General features: G+C 40.7%; 2 protein-coding genes and 2 pseudogenes across 2 annotated transcripts in view; 1 reads left to right on the top strand and 3 right to left on the bottom strand.

Annotated features, from left to right (window-relative positions):
* Nucleotides 1-4,642, bottom strand: part of LOC115436321 (zinc finger protein 239-like) — a 97,879-nt gene extending 93,237 nt beyond the window's left edge. The window contains exon 1 of the mRNA XM_030159167.1: nucleotides 4,095-4,642. Coding sequence (XP_030015027.1) covers nucleotides 4,095-4,263 — 169 coding nt within the window. The 5' untranslated portion in view covers nucleotides 4,264-4,642. The remainder of the gene's footprint in view (nucleotides 1-4,094) is intronic.
* The window catches only part of LOC115435837 (zinc finger protein 420-like), a 363,895-nt pseudogene extending 355,959 nt beyond the window's left edge, over nucleotides 1-7,936 (bottom strand).
* Nucleotides 1-21,649, top strand: part of LOC115436275 (zinc finger protein 664-like) — a 1,196,486-nt pseudogene that overhangs the window by 6,039 nt on the left and 1,168,798 nt on the right.
* The window catches only part of LOC115436284 (zinc finger protein 345-like), a 589,760-nt gene that overhangs the window by 386,741 nt on the left and 181,370 nt on the right, over nucleotides 1-21,649 (bottom strand). The gene's annotated exons all lie outside the window — the stretch shown is intronic.

Genomic DNA, 21,649 nt, shown 5'->3' with positions numbered 1-21,649 from the left:
GGGTAAAAGTTAAGAAGTGCTTACAGTGGAAACATATTTCAGCACACATTGTAATACATGTATTTGTTTGTACTTTATTAAAAGAAGGGAATGAAAGAAAATACAAATTGGTCTCTTCCTGATTCTTCTTCACCTTCTGTTGTTAACTGTCTGCCTCGCTCTGCAAGGGTGGCTTCACACATAGTGAGGGCAGAACAAGGTGACTTTATTTGTAGACTGTATACTGTGGTTTATTATTATGTATTTGTGGTTAGTATTTTGTAACATGAATTTGAAGTAACTTGTTGTGGAGCTATTTACAAAATAGCTTAACCTTTTTTAATACAATCTGAAAGCATAAATGATTACTAGTTAAGTTTAACATAAAACTGTAAGAATTCATTAGTTTAAATATCTTAATAAAATACACTTAACTTTACTCACTTTGAATGAGCTTTCATCAGTTTGTGGTTCAAATCTTAATAAAAGTTAAAATCTAAATGAAATTTTTCATCATTAGTTGTAATTTAAATGTTTAAAATAACTTATTTCTAAAAACTACTTACTTATATACTTAAACACAGGAATCACAGTCATCTGATCCAGAGACGGCGACAGCAAAAGGTCATTTTATCAACAACATGGATAAAACTTTACTAATTCAGTTCTATGTCCAGAATCAAACAAATCAAATCCATGACACAGTTCACATTATTGGAACCAAGGAGGCCGGACTCTTTAATGCTGTTTTGTCACTTCATTGGATCAGTTCTACTCTTCGTTTTGACACTTGTGGCTGCGATTGTGTCGTCACCATGGAGACGGTGGTTCTCCACAGCTGATGCATTTGAAGACATTATGGTGGAAGAAGGACCAAGTGTGGTGTGAGAAACCCTGACACTGACCTGCTTGGACTGGTGGACACACAGTGGATCTGCCAGACTTGGACAGGATGGACCTTCAAACCCCTCGCTGAAGACAGTCCCATCTGAAGAGCATCAGAGGACGAGTCTACATGTCCCATCAGCTCCACAACACCATCATATATGCCTGGGGTTCCAGTCCCTGATCAACACTAAACACCAACACAACTCTACTCAGCACCAGTTGGACACTCACATGTTCCATCAGCTCAGAGCAGTCGGCAAAGTTCTGGATGATTCAGCAAACAGGAGTTCACAACCACACACAGGACAAACTAACTCATGTGGACACGTCAAACAACACATTTAGGATTATTTTCATCCACCGACAAAAACCACACATTTGTCTCAGAGTCCAGATAAAAGTCTACAAATAGATTTCCATCCCATCATAATGAGCTGCCTTGGTCAGTGTGATGTATATGTAGATGGATGGATGCTGGTGTTTCCAAGTGTGGCCTCAGTGTTCTGTCACAAAGACGGCAGCACTCCAGGAGTTTAGGCCACTCAACCCTTTCATGCAGGAATTATTTAAAAAAGTATCGAGATTTTTTTCAGAATGATTTATTACTCAAAATTAGGCTAAAGTTGAAATGCATTTGAAAACAATATAGGAACTTATTAAATACTTATTTAATACGAAACTAAAAAAAAAAAAAAAGCTTGTACTTTGCTGACATTTCCTGGATCTCAGGAGGTTAAGTGTCCATAAAGAAAAAAACAAACTATAGAAAAAAGAAAAGGAAGGAGAACAAACAATTAAAATAGAAACACTGGGAAACTTTGAGGTGATTTTCAATCCTCAGAGTATAAATATTTTTACAAACTGAGTTCTATATCATATGCAGATTAGACACAGTGTATGAGTTCAGTCAAAGTATATGGAGTCCATGTTGTTGACAGTCTATGATCCAACAGCAGAAGGATGAGGAGAACTCCAACCTTCACACAAACATAGTCATCCTCCCAGTGCTGTGTGGAGGACACATGTCAACATTCAACTCAACCACATTTGAATCTGTTTACACACATCTCACACTCCTTCATCACCATAACCTGCTGGAAATCAGTCAAACAACGCTAGAAAGTCAACAGAACTGAGTCTATGTTTGAATAAGACTTAAAGAACACTCAGTGATGCACATGATAACACATCAAATCAGGACAAAGTCATATTTCACTGAAATAAACATGACAATAACAGAACCTGTACTGAAAACATACCAACTGATAATAGAAAGAGTTTATGAAGCTACATTTACAGGTGTCATCATAGATAGTAAACTGTGTTGGAAACCTCATATTGAGTCTATTCAAAGGAAAGTGTCTAAATCTAGACATACTGTATAAAACAAGAGTCTGACTGAACAAAAACAGCCTGTACATGATCTACTGTTCTTTGGTTCTGTCCTACTGAACATATTGTGCAGAAATATGGAGAAAAAATATTATAGATACATTAGAAAAATGACAAAATAGAACAATTAGAATAATTAAAGTAGGATATTTGGAAGCAACTAATAATTGATTGATTCAACTTAAAACCTTCAAATTGCAGGATATTGTATATATTTAAATACTGTATATGATTTATAAAGAAAAAAATTTTGTTCCAAACATCATTCAAGATTACTTTAAATTAAGACAGTAATTAGAATTGAAGAGGTTTTTATATTTGTGAATGAACTAAAGTGAGGACAAATGTGAAGTCTAGGTGGATTTGGGTTGTGGGTGTGAAATTATGGGATGGATTTAATGATGAATTAAGTTGTTCACTTCTCTGACAAAGTTTAAAAAATGCCTTCAGTATAAAATCATTCAGGAATATGAAGTGGAGATGGTAGATGTGTTTTTGTTGTTGATTCTTTGGTCATAGTGAGAATGTTCGATGCTGAACACATTTAATTTGTCAGCAGTGGATCAGGGGAAAAGGAGAGGCACTAAAATAAGCTTTTGCTTCTAGACTATTCCTTTTTTGGTTTTTATGTTTATTCTAATTATTGTACAATGTGTAATGATTAATGTACAAACCAAAATAAACAATTCATTCAATTCAATAACTGGAAAAAGTCAAACATTAAGAAGTAACTGAACAAATAATTAGTGGATGCTGTTAAAGGGTGATTATGGTAAATACTTTTGTCTCATGTTTCAGGTCCACTTTAGAATTAGAATAAAACAAGGTGATTAAGGAGAACATTGAACAACAGAACATGACTAAATGTTTGTTCAGTTCCATTGATGTCCATGAACTTCCTGATTCATCCAGTGGTTCTTCTTTGCCACAGTCATCAGCAGTTCAACACATTTTACAATCAAATCAACACATTCTGCAGGTCAGGTTAGACCAGCAGAAAAATGTTGAATCCAGTTGATGTTAAGGTAAACACTGGACCAGACCAGTACCAGACTGGACCACTAGATGGAACACACACTCATTGTGATGTCCTCCTTTGGTGGTTGTGAACATTCTGCTAAACAGACTTCCTCCTCCAATGGAATGTGATCTCCTTCATGTTGTCGGCCTCAGTTTGGGACTAAACCACTACCAGTTCATCAGTCATTCTGTCTCAGTTATATTATGTTCATCATGTTGTTTCTAACTGATGGAAATCCAACTGTGTGAACCCAACCAGCAACAGAATCACAACACACAAGTTACTGATTAAAGTCCACAGAGTCAATGAGAGGTAGTATCGCCATAGAAACCAGGTCCTTGTTGACCTCCACTAGTTGAACTTTTCACCTCGTGGCAGGTTGAGGTTCAGTAACGTCACTGTTTTGTGAAGGTGGTGCATTAGAACACACTTCTGTACTCTGAGGACAACAAAACACAGCCTTCAGTCTGATGTTTGTCTTCACATCTGGATTCTGTGAAGTCTGATCTGGAGGTTTTTAAGTCTGATGCTCTTGTCAGAAGTGGGTGCTGCTGGTTCACACACACTGTGTTTCTTCTTTTCATCTGATGCTGAGGGACATTTTGGTCCAGACATTGATGATTCACATCTGCGCTGATGATAGCAGAGGGCAGAGGATGACGAGAATCTTTCATCACATTGGAACATTCAAACTGTTTAGGTGGTTATGACACTGAGTCTTTCCACTAGAGTCCAATGTCTTACTTTTGTACGACTGTCAGTTTTTGTCCTTTGTGGAAATGTTTGACATGCTCATGTCTAGTACATTTTGAACCTGTGATAAAAGATCTGTCACAGAATCTGCACTGGTAGGGTCTCTCTCCAGTGTGGACCCGTTGATGGATTTTTAGGTTATTAGCTTTGGTGAAAAACTTCCCACACTGGTCACAGTAATATAGTCTTTGTCCAGTGTGAATGTATTGGTGATATTTAAGCCCCTGCATGTGGGTGAAACTCTTTCCGCATTGGTCACACTCATATGGTCTTTTCTCCAGTGTGGATGCATTGGTGTCTTTTAGGTATCTTGCTGTGGTGAAAGCTTTCCCACAGTGGTCACAGTTATATGGTTTTTCTCCAGTGTGACTGTGTTGGTGACATTTAAGCACATTCAGTTGGTTGAAACTCTTTCCGCATTGGTCACACTCATATGGTCTTTCTCCAGTGTGGATGCGTTGGTGTCTTTTTAGGTCACTTGATGTGATGAAAGCATTTCCACACTGGTCACACTCATATGGTCTTTCTCCAGTGTGGATGCGTTGGTGGATTTTTAGGGGACTTGCCCGGGTGAAAGCATTTCCACACTGGTCACACTCATATGGTCGTTCTCCAGTGTGGATGCGTTGGTGGACTTTTAGGTCACCTGCTCTGGTGAAAGCATTTCCACACTTGGTCCACACTCATATGGTCTTTCTCCAGTGTGCATGAGTTGGTGTTGTTTTAGGTATCTTGCTCTGGTGAAAGTCTTTCCACACTGGTCACAGGTGGGTCTTCCATCCATGTTTGCTGGAATCAGGTGATCTTTGTCCAGACACAACTTTCAGGTTTCACTTTAAATCCACCTTTGGCTTCTCTCTACGTCAAAACACAAAGAAATAGAAGAGGTGGTCACTGAATGCAATGGAATGGAACACAACAAACACATCCCTTTAAACCAGATTAAGCAGACAGACAAATTAACTAGTTAGATAATTAACAGGACATTTTCGAACATTTAAAAACTCAGTCCTCTTATTCTACATGTGAAAACTGATGCAGATTTAACAATGTACAAATGAGTTACAACAATTTCTTGTTTTATAAAAAAACCCTCTGAAGTCCTTGCACCACCATGATCATATGATGTTACCTAAGGTCACCAACTTGGAATGTATTAAATCCTGAACTTTTTAGGTTTTCTGAGGAAATTTAGTTGGACATGTTCAATCTGTACATTAAAACACCAAAACATGTCATTTATTGTTACCAAAAGGTGGCACTATGAGTCTGATTCAATATTGTCATGTCATGTTCAGGGTGTGATTCTTATCATGCTCATGGAATTTGGTGCTGATTGGACAGAAAACTGTTGAGTTAAACCAGTTTTCTTTTTCTTGGCGATACATCCAAATTCACCGCTGCACCCTGAACACATGGAATAACAACTGCCCATCATTTAATGGAGATCTGGACTGGGCAAACGAGAGGAATTTGCATTTCAACAGGTTTGAATCTGTCCTAACTCCAGCCCCCACCCATTCAGGTCCCTCTTCACACCTCTCCAGTATGGAACACCCTATCCCACCCCCGCTGTTACTATAGACTCCTCTGCCCCTCCCTGTAACAGAGAAGCCCCTCCAGTCACCTCCCACCCCCCTCTCCCTCACTATGGACCAGCTGAGGAGGGGGCTCAGGGAGACAAAGGCCAGGAAAGCCAACAATTACAACAAACATCAGAAGTACAGTGGGGGTGGGGGGGTTCACCAAGGATCCGAACCAAACATTACATTACAACTCCATCTACCAATAGTCTGCACCATCTCATATCACATCATCTCAGCAATAAAAGTAGAAACAACAATAGCATTACTGATACGAATTCTGCAATATCTGCAAAATAACACAATACAAAACACCAGTTCAAAGAAGCAAAACAACTGATTCAAACAGCAGCAGATACTCAATGTTAAAAGGACAAACAATATTTGATAAAACCTCACATACAAACACACAGGACTCATTAAGGAGCAAGAACAAAGTGAAGTTTGTTTTACATTACAACTCCATCTACTAATAGTCTGCACATGTACTGAGCAACAGGAGGAAAATCCCTCCTCATCTCCTGCTCCATACACCGACAAATTCAGTCAGACGACCTAGACAGCAGCTATCTGTGAGACATGAACGCACTAAACTCTTCTAACTCTCATCTCTGATAAACCCATCTTTAAAACTAAAACACACAAAAAACACTTATATGGTGTATAAAACATGAGGATACATATTTCTGTAAACCAACAGTCAACCTGGACTATGTCTAAATTAAAACCAAATGAAACTTGCAAAGTTCCCTCTGTATAATCTAGGATTAACCACCATTTCACAAACTCCAGACCTGTTTCAGTTCGACCTCAATTCTCACAAATTCTAGAAAACTATTCAGTAAACGGTTGGACAAATTCATAGATAAACATAAAGCAGAGCAGAGGAACTTCACTGGCATAATAGACTCAACAGAGGAAATCAGCAATTCAATAAATCCAAACCATCCCCACCACATCACAGTGGTGATACAGCTAGCTGGCTGTTAGCGTTAGCCAGCAAGCAAGCGTGATTAGAGTGTGGAATGAAGCGAACTGACCGTTCACAAGCAGCAGTTTTATAGCTCCGCAAAGCAGTAGTATTTCGGGTCAGTCCAGTTAACAGCAGGAGTGACGATTCTGTCCACCTGGCATCTAAAAAGGAGAAACGACGATTGTTACCCAAACTGGAAACAATATGCTAAGGCTAGCCACAGCTACGCAGGGACCTACCATCATCGTAGCAGTAAGTCATTCGTCACAAATAAGTACGGGAGCCCAGGAACAAGACCTAAAAGAAGCCAACAATGGCTGCTAAGTGACCGTGCAAAATAAAAGAAGTTAAAACCTAATTAGCGGCTACAACCATACCTGCAGGAGCGCAGCACAGGGTCAATCAGACGACACGGAAGCAGAGTAAACAGGAAGTGCGTCACATTCGGCATCAAAGGAGAGCAAGAGACTTCAGGATGGCAGACCCCCGTTCTATAGAGCAGGCCCACAGCGATCGGCCAATGAGCAAGATGATCAACCTCAAACCAATCAGCATCGTATGTCCTGCTGCCACAAATCCAAACATCCCACAGTTGGAGTATTCACTGACCTCAGAAAAGCTTTTCAGTCCTAAAGATCCAATCTGTGACCCAGCAGCTCCAGAAGGTCTGTATGATGGCTCTGCATTTCCAGGATTTCATCCACTGAGGCAGGAAATCTACAAGTGGAACAAACAAACAGCAGACATGACTTTAACATCCTCCACTAGGGTTTGTCAACGGGGGTGGGACCGCCCCCCAGGGGGCGTTCTGGATGAGAAAGCTGAGAGGGGGGTGCTCAGGCACAAACGGGGGCGTTAGTCACTGTTATTTATCACAATGTACAAGTATCTATATCAGAACAAACTCTGTTCTATTGAACAGGAAATAAGATTCAACTGTGTATTTTGGGCGGAATTAGAAATATCAGCGCTGCTGGTGCTCTCGTGCTCCTACTACCGCCATGTTATCTCCATAGCAACGGCTCTCAACAAACTCCTATGCAGCGCATAGAAAACAACCGGAGCATGTTCAAGCAGCGCGAGGACTGAAAAGGAAATCCATCCAAACTCACGTGACCGTCTCCTCTTCACTGCACGAGAGTTAGGAGCTCCGGTACCGGCTAACTATAGCGGAGAGCACCGAGATATCCAGGAGGAAAAAGACTTGGGTAGATTTGAGCTCAAACTGCTCCTAAGTATCAAAAGATGAGAATCTGTGTCCAAACCCACCGACTAACATCGAGTAGAATGAAGTTGGATGAACCCGCTTCACGGCTTGTCTCTGGCTCTAACAGCAAAAAAAAAAAAAAAAAATAGGACCAATGGCCCTGTAGCTCACCGGCCAACTTAAAAGCTTTGGGAAATGTATCCAGATGCCATTTATTATCACCCAGTTCTGTGTATTTATTCTCTTTCAGAAATAGCCCATGTTTTGGTCATATTCCAATCAGATCTGTAAAAAATTCAAATTCCAACTTGATATCATTGATACTGATTTATTGGATCAATCCACTTCCTATCTGTTATAACGGGAATATTTTTCAAAGTCGCACCAAATCCAGAATCAGATTGGGATCCAAATAATTTCAATACCTTGTGTTGACATCACCATAAAGAAGCTGTATACCAAGTTTGAAGTCAATCAGAACTGTAGATTCGGAGAAGACAATTGAAATTTTTTCCCTATAAGAGCCCATGTGAAATTTTCCGTAAATTCCCAAATCTAGAAAAAGATCCTGATCAGCATGTGGCCATTATGTTTTGGTCATCTCCCCATCAGGGCTGTACTGTAGAAATGTACACTTCATATCATTTATATTTACTGAGTTATTGCATCTGTGGCGGCATAGGGGTGGAAGCAATAAAGGATAAAGGGACCAAATGAGAATATAAACTAATGTTTAGTAATTGGCGACTGGAACTAATCAAATCGACCAAATGATACAACTTATGATAACAAAAGGAACCGACAACGCCACCCCAGGAATTGCACCTGGAGAATAAAAGGAAATATAAGGCATGCAGGTAAGTTGGCTCCAAAAACAGGGCATGAGACGTGATTGAAAAATATATAAATTAGTTATTTTGCCAACTAGAAATTCTCTTTTCTTTTTTAAAAGACTAATCCATGCACATATTACAAAAAGAAAAGACTAAATGAGGCTGAAGACAGGTAGGTGAGCGACAGCTAGTGCCAAAGCAAACAAACCAAAGAAATCACCCAATACGCGTGGACAAAACCCCTCAGTGACATTAACCGCTCCCAGGACACAGCAGACGAAAGATGGGGGACACCAGCCACCAGCACCACCCCAGTCTCCAGCAACTAAAAGGAAGAAAAAGACAAACAAGTCAATAAACAAATCACAATGTAATAAAACCAATCAAATACAAACTAATTACATAAAGAATTCAAAATAAACAAATTGTAACTAAATAACAAATCCAAATAACAATAATTAATAAAAAAAGAAATCAAATACAAACTAATTACATAAAGAATTCAAAATAAACAAATTAAAACTAAATAACAGATCCGAATGACAATAATTAATATGAAAACAAATCAAATACAAACGAATTACATAAGGAATTCAAAATAACAAATTGAAACTAAACAACGGATCCAGATAATGATTAATAATTGCACGGAGTCGTCATTGACATAATTAAAAACAGGACACACAGCACAGTAAAAGGCCTCAGTGCTGCTCTGGGTGCAGCGCGTGCACAGAAATCACACGGCGGCAGCAGGCCCGACGCACACGCCGGCAGAGCGCAGCCAAGCGACCGCCTGCTAGCCGCAAGCAGCAGCTAACAATAAGTCAGTGTGGGGGAGACGCATCGGTCGGCCCACGCAGCAGGAACACCACGGAGAACAACACTCATGGAGGGACAAAACAGCAGTAGCCACGCGACTCACTCCTAATCATAGAGAACGATATTAGTGTTAAACGTACCAGAGGATGTGTCGGTCGCTAGCTATGCTAACACATACCTGATTCAGTTCCATACGGACGAGACACAGAGAGGATGGGGCGGAGGGGGAGAGAGAGAGAGAGAGAGAACGCCGGCCCCCAGCCTTCGATTTCCACCTGCAGCCACAGCAGTATTAGCCGCCAGACAGTACCAACTATAATGCAGAGAGAGAGCGGACACCTACCAAGCCAGATGCAGATCGCCCCAAATATGCCAAACGGCAATGAAGCAGCGGTCCTGACAAAACAATACAAATGCTATGAGCACAGTCAAACAATATGAGCAGTACGGGGAAGCAGCTGGTAGCCATACCTGCAAGACCAACACGTCGAGCCCGGATGTGACGCACCAACGGAATGCGGGAAAAGGAAGAACTGGTGAGAAAATCGCCCCTTATATATCAGCGCCCCCCCCCTCCTCTCAGTGACATTATTAGCAGGGCTGGTCACAATAATCTATCCTGCTACACATCGATCCACTTCCTATCTGTTATAATGGGGAAATTTTTCAAAGTGGCACCAAATCCAGAATCAGATCCAGATCCAAATAATTTCACTAACTTTTGTTGACATCATCATAAAGAAGCTGTATACCAAGTTTGAAGTCAATTGGAATTGTAGTTTCAGAGAAGAAGACGACTGAAATTTTTGTAACAGACGACAGACATCGCATGACGACAACAGCTTGCGGCCTGTCGGCTGGTAAGCTAACAAAGGAGGAACAAACGGGGCTGGCACGTCCTGGAACGACAACAAGCTGCATTCTGATTCATTGATGTAAAGTAAAGCGTGTCTATGATAACGGCTCGGTGATTGGTTAGAGAGTTGGTGCGTCATCAATCCGCGTCCCGCCATTTATAAACCAGATGTGGAAGTGTACAGTAAATATAGCGGTAGGCTAATCCATGATGACAGCCCACAGAACCACACCATGGTTGGTCCAGGAGGTTCACACATTTCTGTCCTTGGTGGACGATAAAAAGATTCAGCATGAGTTTGACGGAACAACATGGAAGCAACGCACACCATCATGCAAAAATGATGGGAATTAATCTGGACAGAAAATTTATGATGAAATGACCAATTACAGCAGCTTTCATGTGAAAAAAAAATTTTTTTTTCAAAAGTTTGATCTTAGCAGTTATTTCATGGTCTGTGCTTTCAGAATCAGAATTAGAATCAGAATTGCTCTTTATTGTCATTTGACAGTACAAAGTACATCAAACGAAATTGAGTTCGATGATTAGGGACATCGGGCCGCTGCTCCTAGTACAGAGTACAGCTGGAGCGCTACCACAAAACCCTTTCTTCGAAAATTGCAGTGAAGAACAGAAGATAATGCAAAGCACAAATATAAAGACATCATACAGATTACGCCAGTACACGTGGACACATGCTGGAATTTTTCATGGATTTGAAGGGAATCGGGGGACAGTGTGAATAATTAGGCCGAGTGCAGACGTCAAGTGGGGGGTTGGGGAGGGGATGGGGGAATGGGAGATGCATGAGCTGTGTAGGAATTGTGGAATGTGTGTGCGAAGATAAGAGACACCAGTGGGTTCGCTCTGTCCCTAGTCCATCAGTCCTTCAGTCTTATCAGTTCAGCCACTGTTGTCTTGACCATGGAAGATGTTTTGACTGCAGTGGGAGTAAGGATAGAGAAAGAATGTGCTGCTTCCTCAGTTCCCAGGGGAAATAATTTAGACCTCCGGGGGAAACTTGATTGCTGCATAAATTTAGTATAACTTAATTTTGTTATACCTGGCCTCAGCATTCCTTAGCCCTTTCGTCCAGTGAGGTCTCTACGCAATTCCTCGATCTTCTCCTTGAGTCCAGCAGATTGACGGAGCCCCTCCATAGTTGCCCTCAATCCCTCTGCAGACTGACCCGTGATGTAATCCAACTTCTTATACGAGTCCCCAGCCCGTCCGGACAGGTCTCGCACACTCTCCTCCGTCTGCTTCACCGCCCGTTGTAATTCCTTCACATTGTCACTCACCGCTCCGAAGTGCTTCCCAATTTCCACAGACAGCAGCGGGGTCTCTTTGCATGCTGCTGTCTTGCTGATTTTGCGATAGATCAGGACCATTCCCAAGCCAATCAGAAGGTGCCCCACCATCATAATTCCAAAAAAAATCACGTCTTCTGCATCCTCCACCGACAGTTCAGACAGACAGACCACCCTCCACTTGTCCCAAGCGTCCCGGGTGTATCCGGCTGAAGCTGTCCCGTCAGGGCAGGCGGGTTCCCCAGGACCATTCTTCCTTGATGAAAAAATTGTGTCAATTGCGCTGAGTGACCAGTTGATCAATTCCATATTTGCTGATCGAGAGCTCAGTAAGCAGGGATTCAACAGAAAAGTAAATCAGACGAGACACTGCAAGGCCAAGCAAGTAGGGGAGGCAGGAAGAACCAGCAGATAGCGGAGCTCAGAAAAACACGTCTGCTCTCTTCGAAGGACAGGAGGAACCTTTGATGGTACTTCACCTCCAGTACCATACCATACCAACTTTGTTTATAAAGCACTTTAAGAACTTTACAGCTGGCCAAAGTGCCATACACCAAACATAAAACAAGGGATTAAATAAGTAAATAAAACTAGTGATAACACAGGGTGTTAAGCGAGCTAAGAATAACAAAATACAACCATCATAAAAACAAGACAAATTAAAATCTGTTAAAAACAGCTAAAAAAAAACCCCCAAAAAAACAGACATGTCACTCATTGATTAATAGCCAATGAGAAAAAGTGCGTTTTTAGATGTGATTTAAAGACAGGTACAGACTGAGCCTGTCGAACAACTAAGGGCAACTGGTTCCACAACTTTGGGCGACAACGGAAAAGGCACGGTCCTCACAAAGCTTCTTTTTAGTTTTTGGAACCACAAGCTGCAGCACGAGGGGGGCATAGGGGTGGATCAGGTCAGACAGGTAGGACCAAAATACTCCTTACATCCAATTAAAAATACAATTAAACAATACAATTTACAATTTACTGTCCTTGGATAATATCTGTTGATTTAGACTCATTTGGTTCAAATACATCTTCATACACTTTAGTTCCTGTGTTTGTTTCATAGAAATAAAGGAACATGTATGTGTTTCATGTCAGACACTGAACAGCTGGTCTGAAAACCAGGTCAGACTGATCCACTACATGTACATCATGGTTTTAATCATCATCGTTCACACTGGCTGAACAATCCAAACCTGAGAGTCTCCAGTTTACAGTCTGGACTCCTTAGTCCACCCGACAGGATCTTCAGTTCTGAATCCTCCAGGTCGTAGGTACTGAGGTCCAGATGTGTCAGACTACAAGACTGGGATCTGAGAACTGAGGACAGATCTTCACAGCCTGTTTCTGATACGTCATAGACAATCAAGTTTCTGAAATGTAATAGATTTTTTTGTTATATTAGCAGCAGAATAAACTGATCTTCACGAAGCTCCACTTACATAAAAATAGCCGCAAAAGATCAAAGTATTGCCACGTTTCCACAATGTGGTACCGGCTTGACTCAGCCTTTTTCCATTTCCATTACGAAAAAGAACCTGGAATCTGGTACCACTTTTTTAGTACTTTCTCGGCCAAGGTTCCAAAACGGGTGAAGAGATACCAAAATGTGACGTGTAAAGACTGCAGACCACTGATTGGTCTCTGCGTCATCAATGCACGACAAGCCATTTTAAAAAAATTCAAAAACAGATTCGGAAGTTTGCAATAAATATAGCGGTAGGCTAATCCATGATGACAGTCCGCAAAATGACACTATTGTTGGTCGAGGAGGTTCAGACATTTCGGTCCTTGGTGGACGATGAAAAGATTCAGCGTGAGCTTGACGGGACAACATGCAACGAGTGAGTTTATCAGCAACTCTCTGAGCAGACATCATGGAAGTTGCATGCAGTGTCGCTATGACAACCAGGTACTCTAAAGTTGGTCATATCCTGTAACGGAAACAGTCTCCAGGAATAGTACCTGGTACCCGAGTTGAGTCGGTACGTGGCAATAGTGTCCTGTTGTGTCCAACTTTTATTAGACTGAAGAAAAAGACAATGTGACGCCGATGGTGCAATCGGACTAACTTTAGGTCAGACATGGAACACCAAGGTAGGACTGACTGAGCTGAAAACCCTGTTGGACCAGATCTGAGGTTCACTTACTCAGGCTTTGGAGCACGGCGTCTTTTATAGTTTATCAGGACATACTTGGAGGCATCACTCTCCATAGATGCACTGCTGGATCCAGGTCCATGTCTGGATCCAGGTCCTGTGGGGGTCTATGGGGGGGGTCTTCCGGGGACGGGCTCCCTCCTGTCTGTCCTCACTCTGATCCATTCTGCTGAACACACATCAGAACACAAACCATCAGTCCAGACATGAATCCACACTGATTCATCCTTTACATGATAAACAGCAGCTCAATTAAGAGCTTCACTGACAGTTTTATTTACATTTTATTTTGAACAGCAGAGAAAGTTTAAAACAAGTTGAATAAAGTTGTCAGTTAACTAATATTTCTGCCCTAAGATATTAATGTGATTCATTAATAGTCTTACTTTTAAGAGGTGGATCACCGTATCTTGGCAATATTGCAAAATAATAAAAAACATTGAGCACGTTTTTTTTGTTATCAGTTTGTGTTTAAATAATCAAGAGGCATCAATTTTGTGTGTGGCATCTCCATTTCTCAGCGCAGTCTCTTCGCACAGAATGTTTTTTCAATTCAAGTAGGATTTTATTACAGTTAAAGGAACATCTGGAATTAGTTCAGTTAAAACCACAATGTATATTTTATTACATACATACATAATAACAGTGAAATATATTTAATATGTGTTTAAATCTTAACCAGTTATTATTAAATGATATTATTGAACACAAATATATAAATTGTAAAACCTGCAATTATGTGACATTACTTTTTTTAGTTAATAAAGAACTAACTGGGAAACATTACAATCATTACATCGATACAAAACAGTTCATAACATGAACCTAACTCAGGCTACAGTCCTCGTCTGGTCTTCCTCCAAGTGTCCACCTCTGAAGTTGAAGCAAGTACATTAGAAAAGTAACAGACAAGAAAATGTTCTCATTATTACCTCCGCCAAGGAGGCTATTTTTTGCCAGGGTGTTGTTTGTCTGTCTGTCTGTTTGTTTGTCTGTCCGTTAGTGTGCAACATAACTCAAAAAGTTATGGACAGATTTGGATGAAATTTTCAGGGTTTGTTGGAAATGGGATAAGGAAGAAATGACTAAATTTTGGTGGTGATCGGGGGTGGGGGGCCCACGGGGGGGGGCCACTGATCAGCCTTGGCGGAGGGTCTGCACTCTCCGAGTGCTTCTAGTTAATTTTATCTTTTTGCTTAAACAATGCTGATTTACGCTTCTGAAATTATTGTCGCAAATAGGATGTAGACACATGAATCTGTGCTTCGCGCATGCGTGGTGCCGATCCGGTTTCTGGGTACGAATCAGGTAGAAACAGTCATAAACATTTGGTTTATTTGACATAAACAGCAGCTCTTTATCACCTGATTCAGATTCTAGTTCATCCAAAATTGACTACCCCCCCCCGACCTATTTGTGGTTTTTACCCGGTTCTGTGAGGAAGTTCACACGGTGTCGTTACGTGAGCTCCACCTTCAGCCTCAGTTTGACCATGTGAAACCAGCCCTGACCGGACGGACAGACGGTAGTTTCAGTCCAGACCCGCTTTCAACCGGCTGATCGAAAACCGGTTAACAGACACCAAGTGGCGGGTTTTACGGCTCAAAACTGGACCTAAAGTTTCCGGCCCACAGTGACTGCCGTCATTAAAGAGCCGTTAAAGGGTTACCAGGTGAACTGTACCTTCAGATAGGCTCTACGGAGACACTGGACAAGAGGATCTAGAACAGTGGTTCTTAACCTTTGTTGGAGGCACTGAACCCCACCAGTTTCATATGCGCATTCACCGAAACCCTTCTTTATTAAAAAATAAATATGATTTTTTTCCAAATTCAAGACACAGGTATATGTTTTACTGGTGCACAAAATGAACCGTGCATTAACATCACTGTGTTCAAAGAACAAAACCAATACAGTGCATGAACCTCACAACAAATTTCCATACCTTTTTCACAAAGACATGACCTTTTTTAATATTACCACACTGAAATGGTTTTAATTTTTGTATTCCAATAATGAACTTACTGATTATGCTATTTATCATTTTTAACATTTTAACACACACCCATCACCTAATCTCCTCAGGCTACAATAATAATGAATATTTACTGCAAATCAGTGTGACTTCTGCTGTTGCCTTGAGAGACCAGTTCAGAAATGGCGTGGCTTCACCTTGGTAAGTGCCACTCTCTTGCCATTTTCACAGCAAAGTCTGATCCTTTTCTTCGTTTTTATGTCCAGCATCCCTTAGTACGGCACTAGCTCGGCTTTAGCGTAATACGATTTCTCCACCTGCGACGGTGCGTCGGTCGTCACATGATTGTAACTGACCAGTGCGGGTGACCGAAAAATGTAAACAAACGCTACACATGGCTGCCTCTGTGGTTAACAGGAAGTAGCAAAAGTCATAACAACGATGTGGAAAATACTCAAATAATTAATCGTCAGACGAGTGGAAGAGATTATAAACACTTCCGGATGTGTTGTAGTGCTATAAGCAACAACAATACACCGCGTATATTGGATGTCAATCAGAGAAAGAGTCTCCGAAGCCGTTTGTTTACATACACGGACCTTGCCCGACACCCACACCCGACTAATGAGTCGAGTGTGTGTCTTGACCTCCGCCGAACCCCTGAGACTGAGTCACTGAACCCCTAGGGTTCGATCGAACCCAGGTTAAGAACCACTGATCTAGAAGCAGAAGAGAGTGAAGCTCCACTACGGTTTGAATCTCCGGACAATGCGAGCCGCACATGCGTAGAAGCATTTACTACTACTACTACTACTACTACTACTACTACTACTACTACTACTTCTTCTTCTTCTTCTTCTTCTTCTTCTCCTTCTCCTTCTCCTTCTCCTTCTCCTTCTCCTTCTTCTTCTTCTTCTCCTTCTCCTTCTCCTGCTCCTTCTTCTCTCTTCTTTCTGCTTCTTCTCTTCTTCTCTTCTTCTTCTCTTCTTCTTCTTCTTCTTCTTCTTCTTCTTCTTCTTCTTCTTCTTCTTCTTCTTCTTCTACTACTACTACTACTTCCGGTAGACTAGACGCTACGCGGCGCATTGCTGCCTTTCACAGTCGGGAGGTCACACCACTTCATGGAAATCTTCCATCTTCACATGCAGCCCTGTAGCTGCTAGGAAGTCCAGTAGAGCTTTAACAGCCTAGTCCTGACCCTGAGACGGGCTGAGAAGGGCTTTCAAATTCATACCATCTCCAGGGTTTGCCACAACTGTTTCCCAAAGTTCTAAGCGCTGCATTAGATTCACCAGACACTCCAGTAAAACATGCTTTCCAGTTTGATCCTGTTTGCAGTGCACACACAGCCCATCAGGAGGTTTACCCCACTTTTTCTGGATCCCAGACAAGACCACAATGTCCTAATCTTAGTCTAGTTCAAACACCCTCTGCTTTCCTGTCATTTCCAGTGTGAACTTGTTCAGGACTGTTGTTTGGTTTAATAGAAAAGTAATGGCGCCCTCTACTGTCCCTTTCCCACAGTTCCTGACAGACGGTGGTAAAACACTTTAATAACTGACTTCCACTCAAGCACCCCTGGAACTATTCTGAAGTCAAGCTCCTTATTCAAGGCCTCCTTAGCTGCCATGTCTGCTGTTTCATTACCATACACCCCCATATGTGCAGCAACCCACAGAACCCCCCCCCCCCCCCTCTGAGTTAGGGTAAGTAACTCAGTGACCAGATCATTGTCCTTATTGCAGCTCAACGAGGTTTAAAGTTTAAAACAGATGCAGAATCACAGCAAATGACTCCTTTCTCTTGTTTGGTGTCCTGTGCCCACTGCAGCACTCATATAATTACACTAGTTTCACATGTATATACTCAAACTCTTTCAGGTAGCCTTTTGCTGTAAACAACATCAAACTAGGGAACATATAAAAGCAAACCCACATGAAAATGATGTCTCATTCTCCCTGAACCATTCTGTTACAAGCCTGATGATCCTGATCAAACCGGTCATTGTCCAATCTGTAGGACATTAAAGATATGCATCTGCAGATTTCACACAGTTTATGAGTTCAGTCAAAGTATATGGAAGCCATGTTGTTGACAGTCTATGATCCAACAGCAGAAGGATGAGGAGAACTCCAACCTTCACACAAACATAGAGTCATCCTCCCAGTGCTGTGTGGAGGACACATGTCAACATTCAACTCCAGATTGGAATCTGTGCTACACACAACATTTCACATTCCTTCATCACCATAACCTGTTGGAAAACAAATGCAAGAAACTACAGGGTGGGGAAGCAAAATTTACAATATTTTGAGGCAGGGATTGAAAGACAGTGTATGACCAATTAGTTTATTGAAAGTCATGAGAATTTATTTGCCACATGAAAATTTACATAATAGAAAATGTTTTTATTCTATGTGTCCTCCTTCTTTCTCAATAACTGCCTTCACACGCTTCCTGAAACTTGCGCAAGTGTTCCTCAAATATTCGGGTGACAGCTTCTCCCATTCTTCTTTAATAGTATCGTCCAGACTTTCTCGTAATAGTTTTGCTCATAGTCATTCTCTTCTTTCCATTATAAACAGTCTTTATGGACACTCCAACTATTTTTGAAATCTCCTTTGGTGTGACGAGTGCATTCAGCAAATCACACACTCTTTGACGTTTGCTTTCCTGATTACTCATATGGGCAAAAGTTTCTGAAAAGGTATGGATAATAGTGTTAGGTATGATTATGACATCAATATATGTTTGGTTTCAAAACAATTGACATAGTGCCTGCTGAGAAAAAACTACTAAATGTTCATTGTAAATTTTGCTTCCCCACCCTGTAAACGTAAACGAGTCTGTGTTTTAATAAGACTTCAGAAACACCCAGTGATGCACATGATAACACACCAAATCAAGACAAAGTCACATTTCACTGATAACTTTTAGGTTTCTCTTCAAATCCACCTTTGTCTTCTTTCTACATTAAAACAAAGTAAAAGAAGAGGTGGTCACGGAAATGTAACAGAACAAACATCTGTTCAGGACCAGATTAAGCAGACAGACTAAATTAACTAGTTAGGTCATCGACAGGACATTTTCAAAACAACCAATATTTGATGGGTTCTCCTTAACAGATGTGTTTCCTGTATGAGACCAGAACAGATAACAGATATTGAAAAAATGTCAGGATCTCTCCAGTGTTGGCAGATTCTTTAAATAGTTACAGAATCACAAAACACTGCAAAAACTTATTTAGTTTGGTCATTGAAAGTAAAGTAAAACCAATTCAATGTATTATTATTATTATTAGGGCCTGAGTGCTGAGAACTGGCTGCAAAGGCCCTACTGTACATTAGGGATGTAACGGTACAGGTTATCCACAGTTCAGTACGGTAAAACGAAACCATCTATTGTAAATGTGTTTATTTGGGTTAAAGCTAAAAAAGATAGTCAAGGTTGATTTTGTGAAGAAAAAAAACTGTCAACTTAGTAGCATCAATGCCAATCTCCTCTTCACCATAAGTAGTGGGGGTACCTCTGACTGAGGGGGGAATTAAAACAAATAAATAAATCATGTGTAACGGGTCTAGTACAGAGGCTGAACCCAAATGCAAGACCAGTAGACAGATGAGAAGTTGAGTGTTTATTAAACACAATCACAGAGTAAACGACACAACACAGAATAGTTAACACGTCTGTGAAGGTGTGGGAATCTGGACTCGACGTCCGGGCTGTAAGCGGGGTCAGCGGGTGGTCCGCACGGCCAAGCCGGAGTAATCCCGACAGCAACCCGACTAGGGCAGAACAGAGGGATGTCAAAAAACAGGCCAGGTCATACACGGGAGGGCACAACAGAAGGCAACGGGACATGAGGGACAGGCTTACTCACAGTCAAAATCCAGGCGAGGGTCAAAACACACAGGTAATCATTGGAGGCTGAGGTAACCAGGGGAAAAGGCAGAATCGGAAGTCGGATGAACAAACCAGGTCACAAACTGACAAGCAGGCAGATCAGGAACAGGCAGAATTGGCGGTCGGTAGACAAAATGGGTCAAAACGGGCAGACAGACAGGCAGGATCCAAAAACGCTGGTGAGTAACCACAACAAGTGTAGCAAACAAACTGGCAAAGAAACAGGGGAAGACACAGGGTTTAAATATACAAGAGGGCGGGAAGACAATTAGACACAGGTGGAATACATCAGGGTGGAGTCAGGCAATCAGACACAGGTGAAACAATCAAGGAAGGGAAGTAAAGACACCAGACATCACACATGAGGGAAACTTAACAAAATAAAACAGGAAATGACAGACAAAACAGAAAAGACAGACAAGACAGACAAAATCCAGACACAGTCTGGGAGCCGACATGACATCATGTAAAAATAATGGAAATTAATACGGACAGGAACTTTAAGATGAAATGACCAATTACAGCAGTTTTCACATTAAAAAAAAAAAAATTGGAAGTTTGATCTTTGCAGTTATTTCTTGGTCTGTGCTTTGATGGTACTTCACCTCCAGTACCAAAATACTCCTTTATGACTCCTTACATCAAATTTAAAAATACAATTAAACAATCGTATCATGGAGCTGATGTAAAAAATATGCATTGTGGAAGTTGTTTCAGAATAAAACTGTTCATTCTAGTGTAAGATGTTATGAAAACAGAAAGTCACACTTTGACAAAAATAATGAAATAAAATAAGAAACACACACAAAAACACAACCTGGTGCACATATGATCTAAAAATGAGCAGGAATTTCACTAAACAAGTCACATATCTGAGTCTATTTTCAGTCCAAAAGGAGCAGATTTTGTGAGGATTTAATGCTTTTTCTGAACATACGTGTCTGTAAAAACCCTCAGTTTGGATTGTTGATGGAATAAATGAACATAAATGAAATGTACTAGTATGTTCTGACACCTTCTGATGTAAATAAACTGATAATGACAAGTGTAATGTTGGAACTGTGATCAGTATCAGGTGGAGAACACAGGCCGGGATGAGAAATATATGAAATGTTGGGTTTGTTTTTATTTTATCAGGAGGAAAAAACTTTGGATTAGAGTCGTAAAAAATCTGGAAATGTGTTTTTTACTCCATTTAATAATAATAATAATGAATTTTGTAATGAATCCAAATGTTTTTTCACTGTAAATGTCAATGTAATGTAAATCAGACTCAGATTTATGGTAATTCTTCATTTAAGCAACAAATTAACATGTTACTCAAACTGAATGAATGAATGAACACTAACATTTTACTGCTGAAAGATGCTGAAGTATCTGGAAATAGATGGAAATAACACTCACAAGCCTTTACGATTAAAATACTATAATTCTGGGTCAGAAACGAGGGGTAGCAATTCTGGTATCTAATTCTACAAAGTTTGATTTAGAAAAGGAGATTAAAGAAAAGGAAGGCAGGTATGTTATCATAAAGGGAAGGCTAGAGGAAGAGATGATCACAATAGTGAATGTTTATGCCCCTCCAGAAAGTGATCATTTTTTCAAATCTATGTTTAATGTTATTGCAACTGAAGCAGAAGGAACTTTAATCTGTGGAGGGGACTTTAATATAATTTTGAATCACAAATTGGACACAACAAGTGTTAAAAAAAATAAAAAACCTTTGACGAGATTTGTAAAATTGTCACTGGTGGAATTGTGTGAATGATAGATATATGGAGGAACCTCAGTCCCTTTAAGAAGGATTTCACCCACTATTCCTGCAGCCACAATGTACACTCACGAATAGACCAGTTTTTTGTAAACAAATCAGACAAATATAAGTAGATGAATGTTAAACTGGGTGTGCAGACATATCAGATCATAATGCTCTATACATTAAATTAATGTTTCTAGTAGGAAAAAACAGACTTTGTGGAAATTCAATGTGGT

The sequence above is a fragment of the Sphaeramia orbicularis genome, chromosome 16, assembly GCF_902148855.1.
Source record: "Sphaeramia orbicularis chromosome 16, fSphaOr1.1, whole genome shotgun sequence".
In the NCBI taxonomy this organism is placed as follows: Eukaryota; Metazoa; Chordata; class Actinopteri; order Kurtiformes; family Apogonidae; genus Sphaeramia; species Sphaeramia orbicularis.
The sequence above is the reverse complement of the archived record's forward strand: the minus strand, read 5'-3'. Positions and strand labels throughout refer to the sequence as shown.